Raw genomic sequence first — 6,311 nt, 5'->3', positions numbered from 1 at the left:
TAAACCCCTAGTTAGGAGTAAGCAAAACTTAAATCCAAAAATAAACAAAATTCAAATTCAGAAATAGACAAAACCCAAATCCAAACCAACTATATACAAACTTGACACCATATTCCAAAATGTCTACCCCTAGAATAAGCTGGCTCCGCCACTGTCCGGACAGTTGTCGGTTGCATCACTGAAAGTATCTTGAGAAGTGTTTAGTCATATTTGTAACTTTCTCGGTTTGATTACTAGGTCGACTTTAATTAAGCTAAAAAAAGTGATTAACTAGTGGCCATCATCTTTGGGGATCTTTCAATTAGCTGATGTTAACGTGCATAATGATTCAACAAAACAGGATAGGTTGATGACGAACGTACTACTTTTTTGTTTGCGTGAATCGTGCCCGTAGGCGTGGGCAATGACGTACGTACTACTTGGTCCCCTCAATTATGAAAATTTTGAGGTTGGCCGAAAAAAAAAAAAAAAAAAGGAAAAGAAAAGAAATTGAAATGCTTAGGCGCGCCATTAATTAATCGATTGCATTAATATTAATCGTGCAGAAATGAGAATTGTTCCTCACCAAAATATGCAGGTATCTTGTTTCGTCAATAACTGGAGAGGATTGGCTCGATATTTGCTATTGTTCAATTCATATATAGAAGATGGAACTTAATTGTCATGTTTCAGTCTTTTAATCGAAGATAAATGGATCAAATTCTTTTTTCTATCCAATGGCATGAATTAATAACACGCGAACCAAATCCGGGAGCATTTATTTGGACTGTTAAAACGACAACGAAGATACGAAGATATCGCATGAACCGATGAACCTCATCGGATAGGACGACCGTACAGCTATCTCAAAGTGCAACATCTGTACAACCGATGAAACGATGAGCATTTATTTCTTTTATTTTTTCTATTTCTTGTACTGAACTGAGTTCCCCTCGGATATGCACTTTCTCAAAAGAAGCTTTATCTTTCCTTTCTGTTTAGGAATGTTTGGTGGATCGTGACTTAATTATTTGTCACGCCTTTGCGAGTTGTAGGTCGGTCATCCGTAAACCATCTGCTCCGGGCTCATGCCAATTGCCGAGTGCCTACTAATTTCTCTGGGCCTTTGTTTTTTTTCTCTTTTGTTTGCTATTAATGCAGCACTGATCCAATGCCACGCGTCCCCAACAATTTTTCGAGGTGTCCCCTGGTTGATAACCAAGTGGCAAGGAAGGCATCTTTTGCAGAAACAATAATCAGCGCTGGATTTTGGCTGCACATGAAAATTATTTGTATATATATATATATATATATATTTATTTTTTTTGTAAGCAGAAGCGGCAAGTATACTGCCAGGTCTATAAGATAACTCATCAGTTGTCCTTGTCACGGATGGAAGACTAGTCCAGTTGGAAATTTGTGACGGGTTATTATTTTTTCGGAAATTATGAAATAGTTAAAAAGAGCTGTAGAGCGTGTTCTTGAATCATATAGAAAGTGACATGAACAATGAAATGCAAAAGGTTGCGGGTACGAGTAGAATAAGAGCATTTATTTATTAAACAAGTAGAACTATAATCAGTCGTGTAAGAACCACGGAAATACCATAATAGTAGAAACAACATTACTGTCTGACAATTTATTGAAGAATACAGTAGAAACCAACAGACAGGGAAACAATCAACTATGTGAAATATTAATTGATTCCAAACTCCACTTGCCCAAACAAGACAATAACTAATAAATACTACTTTGAGCCAGAGAGATAACACAAATGCCAAGGCTCACCAAATTGACAAAACCCCAACACAGAGTAAAACCACCAACAATTCAAATCAAATCAAATCCCCACAGAGAAGCGACTCAAACTTGACAATTTCTAAGAGAGGATCGTGGTCTCGGCAATCTTTGAGGTGACGACATATGGGTCCATGTTGGAAGCCGGCCTCCTATCCTCGAAATAACCTAACATGACAAATATAAAACATTACTCTAAAATGAAATTGACAATCTTGAGATGCTAAGAAATGAAAATGTTATGAGAGTAAATTAAAAAAAAAAAAAAAAAACCTTTGCCATCCTGCTCGGTCTCACGGCCCACACGAATGGATGCACCACGGTTAGCAACACCCTACAATAGCAAATCAAACAAATTATTATAGCACCAATTTTAAGAGACCTTCCTAGTTCGATACAGATATAATTATATAAGAAGTAATTTTTCAAGGTATGACACTGCCATATCAGTAAATACTCTGACATAATACACGAACTAGAATCCACTTATATTCGTTCAAAGCATACCCAGCTGAAAGTGTGGATATCAGCGGTCTCGTGGCGGCCGGTTAGGCGGCGCTCGTTACCTTCACCATAAGCAGCAATGTGCTCCTTGTGCTTCAACTTGAGCTTCTCAATTGCAGCCTTAATAAGCTCGTAACCTCCATCCTCTCTCATTGACTTGGTACTGAAATTATTCAATAACCCAATTTAAATACTACAAAGTGATACAATACAAGGAAACAGAGGCGTGCATATAATTATTAATGACCTTTTCAGTTACCTGTAGTTGGTGTGGGCACCAGCACCATTCCAGTCACCCTATAGCATCACAGAGCACAGATTGTTTGTCAAATTAGATAACATTATTGTTTGTCAAATTAAAGATGTAGAGATAAAAAAATACAAACCGGGATGGGCTTGGGGTCGAAGGAGAGAACGACGCCAGCAATCTCGGTGATCCTCTGTTCACAACAAAGGAAAAGCAAGACAGATTTGTTAGAAAGAGCTGGCTTCTTTGACAGATCTCAGCAATAATATGTTAAGTACAATGGGCTGTTACATACAGGTCAGGTTCTATTACATAGTTGGTACATTACCAGTCATTATGATAATCTAGAAAAAACTAAGTAAAGAACAAAGTACCTCGAGGATGTAGCGTGCCAGCCAGACCTGGTCGCCAGAAGAGATACCAACAGAAGGTCCAACTTGGAACTCCCACTGTAAATTACATAATTTTAATCACCAACATAACTTCAACTCAGCCAAAATTTATTTTTAAGAAATCAAAAACCAAAATCCATCACTTATTTTTATAAAAAAAAAAAAAAAATTTACCTGGCCAGGCATGACCTCTCCGTTGATACCGCTAATATTAATGCCGGCATAAATGCAAGCTTTGTAATGTGCGTCAACAATGTCACGACCAAATGACTTGTCGGCACCAACACTGCAGTAGTATGGACCCTGCAATATAAAGCAAATTTCTTAGGAAACAAATTGAATAAATTAAAAACTATGAAAGGAAGAAAACATAGCAAATAATAGATTTTGTATTTACCTGTGGGCCAGGGAAGCCACCAATGGGCCATCCGAGGGGCCAGTTCACGTCCTTTTGGAGGAGAGTGTACTCCTGCTCTATCCCGTACCTGTTATTAAATATTAAATATAACTCATAGGATAAATCATACATAACTTATTTCTGAATTTGAATTAGATACTTTTTGAATTGAAAATATTCACTATACCATGGCACTTCCGCTGCAACAGCAGGGTCGCTGAAAATCTTAGCAGCTCCATATCTCTTGTTGGTGGGGATGGGTTCTCCTTGTGGGGTATAGCAATCACAGATCACCTATTAGTTTTCATAGTCATCTTTAGTAGCAAATTAAATTCAACCCTTTGAATGATAAGATTCAGGAATATCCCATTGAGATATGCATTGAATGAATCAATCTAAACAGATACAAAAAAACTATTACAGAGTTGATGTCAGCATAAAAAATAAGCTCAGAATAGATTAGTAATAACTCTACATTTGCTGCAACCAGCTAAGAGTTGTTTGGTAAAACAACTTAAAAAAAGTCATAGTAAAGCAACACTGTCCCACCAAGGGTCAGAGATCATGACATTAAGCAAAAGTTAATCATTAATGGTGGCTACCAGCAATAACTAAGGGCCGTCGAAAAAAATAAATATCCCTCCACAAATGTATAGGTCAACAAGTCCACTAAACCAATTATAAGGTAACGTGGTTTATACAACTCTAATTTCTTACAATTTGATTATACTAAGAAACAGACAATACAAAATCTAATAAGAGAATAATAGATACTTACAAGGATGTTGTTGCCCCTCCTGAATGGATCTTTGAAAATAGCCTGGGGACTAAATAACACAAGACAAGGGGAAAATTTTATCAGGCACCTTGGTTTCACTTATTTTACAAAAGAACCCTTTATTTTTCAAAACTGTGATACTTACTACAAGATCACTTCACTGTCTTCGCCGGGGGCTTGACCCGTGCTTGAACCGTCATAGTTCCACTTGGGAAGCTGGCTTGGATCGGTGATTGGGCCTTTGAGAGTCTGTTTCGGACATATGATTCAATTTATTAGATACGAAGGAGATATATTAGGTATTTTAAATATTATTAATTGCTATGCAAATAGAGCTGCTGGTATTAAGAAAAGAAGCGTTACCCTTGCTTTGCTCCTAAGATCCATGCCAGATCCACCAATCCTGTTTAAAAAACAGAGCAAAAAGTTACTTCCAATCAAAATGGAGGAAAAGAGATGGCGGGGTGTGATTTTATAGGTGAATCGAAAAATATCGGAGAAAAAAAAGGAATAACCAACGCATAGTAATTTAAATCTGTAACGGAAGCTTTTTTTTTCCGCCTTTTTGATTGAAATAACTCAAAAAATGCCAAAAGATACTTTCATCGGTCTCAAATTTAGGGGAAAAGAAAAAACACAAAAAGGTAATTTACAAACCGTAATCTAATCCAAGACGCTAATCACAAAAAAAACCTATAGTAAAACTGCGTTTGAAGCACTGGATCATGAAGATCCAAACCATTTATTCGTAAAATAACATAACAGTAACCAAACCTCGGTGAGACATGTAAAACACAAAAGTACGCCAAAAGAGTACGAGATCAAATGAAAAAGAAAACGCACCATATGTACTCTGCTATGATCTTATCGGTGGTTGCAGAGAGGTCTAGGTTGATGAGATCTGTGAGAAGAGACATGGTCGCCGGACAGAAATAGAGAGAGAGAGAAATGGAATACGGATTGGGAAGAGCAAGGTACAGAGAAGAGGGAGAGGGGGGATGTTTATATAAAGCAACAAGTAGTGGGTTCAGAAATCACAACTATGGGCTATTTTTGGGGTTTGGATTTTGGATGATTATTTTTTAGTACTATATTGTGAACAGTGGGTTAATTTCAGGATATGGATTTGTGTGAATATATTTAGTTTTATAAATTTAGTAGTATATGATTTTAAACTTGCCTATAATTTGTCATTTAAGTTGAGTTCCACAGCTGGATCCAATTTAGTTTACCCAACTTTTTTTTTTTTTTTTCAGAAACAACTTTTGAATTTTTCTTAAACCCAGTGCCGTGAATTACATGATTTAAAATATATATATATATATATTTTTTATTTTTCTCTTTTACGCTGCATTACAGTAATTTAAAAGGAATCTACGGTGGGACCGCTTGTATCGGGAATGCTGCTCTTGAAGGGTTAGGTGCAAAAATGTTTGTTTTCCTGATGAAATAAGTTGCAGATGTGGACTGATAATTATTATATTTGAAAATGTACTATTAAAACTTTATAAAACAAAAAAAATTGACAAACTCAAGAATTTTTTGTACGGATCCGGTCTTTTAGATTACTTTAAGATTTGTGCCAATTTAATTTTTAAAAATATTAAATTTTACAACGCAAAAATGCACGGAACGCCCCTCTTCATTCATAGCGTCTTATTAGATGTCAGGCTACGTAATGCCAAAAATAAAGATTTCTTCTATCCTAACAAAAAAAAAATTATGTTTATCCTAGATCAATTAAGAAAAAAAAATTACAAATTATGTACCGTCTTATTAAAGAAATATTTAATTTTCTACTAGTAAAATATGGGGAAGCTGATTATGTACATTTTATATTTTGTTCACTTTAATACACTCGTCCCAGGTTGGCCTGAACAGTCATTTACATGTAATTTGTTAACTCCTAAGAACCGGAATTTTTATTGATACGAAATAGGATAACCAAAAAATTAAAAATATAAAATATTGGGTTCAAAATTTAAAAATAGAAAGGTAGGTAGGGGTTATGGTGTGACGCTATAAGACTATCAAAACTAGAAAAATGAAAAAAAAAAAAATTGGGACATCATAAACCACTCAAACACCAGAAAGAAAAAAAAACAAAGTGGAACTCCACAAACCACTCAAAACCCAAAAAAAAAAAAAAATTGTGAATTTTAAATATTCTGACAACCAATTTTATGAATTTTGCATAGGTCAACCTATAAGGCCAAA

The 6,311-nt window shown here is 35.6% G+C and overlaps 1 protein-coding gene across 1 annotated transcript; it reads right to left on the bottom strand.

The window, feature by feature from the left end:
- Window positions 1–1,589: 1,589 nt before the first annotated feature.
- LOC144555373 (glutamine synthetase cytosolic isozyme 1-1) lies at window positions 1,590–5,214 on the bottom strand. Its single transcript, XM_078303675.1, has 13 exons — window positions 4,938–5,214; window positions 4,458–4,497; window positions 4,240–4,343; window positions 4,095–4,143; window positions 3,504–3,610; window positions 3,317–3,404; window positions 3,094–3,222; window positions 2,902–2,976; window positions 2,667–2,720; window positions 2,540–2,577; window positions 2,284–2,443; window positions 2,050–2,110; window positions 1,590–1,944 (listed from the first exon to the last, which is right to left on the bottom strand). The coding sequence occupies exons 1-13, from the start codon at window positions 5,009–5,011 to the stop codon at window positions 1,859–1,861; spliced, it is 1,065 nt and encodes a 354-aa protein (XP_078159801.1). The 5' UTR covers window positions 5,012–5,214; the 3' UTR covers window positions 1,590–1,858.
- Between the last annotated feature and the right edge of the window lie 1,097 nt (window positions 5,215–6,311).

This window comes from Carex rostrata, chromosome 6, assembly GCF_964058835.1.
Source record: "Carex rostrata chromosome 6, lpCarRost1.2, whole genome shotgun sequence".
Classification (NCBI taxonomy): Eukaryota; Viridiplantae; Streptophyta; class Magnoliopsida; order Poales; family Cyperaceae; genus Carex; species Carex rostrata.
The sequence above is the reverse complement of the archived record's forward strand: the minus strand, read 5'-3'. Positions and strand labels throughout refer to the sequence as shown.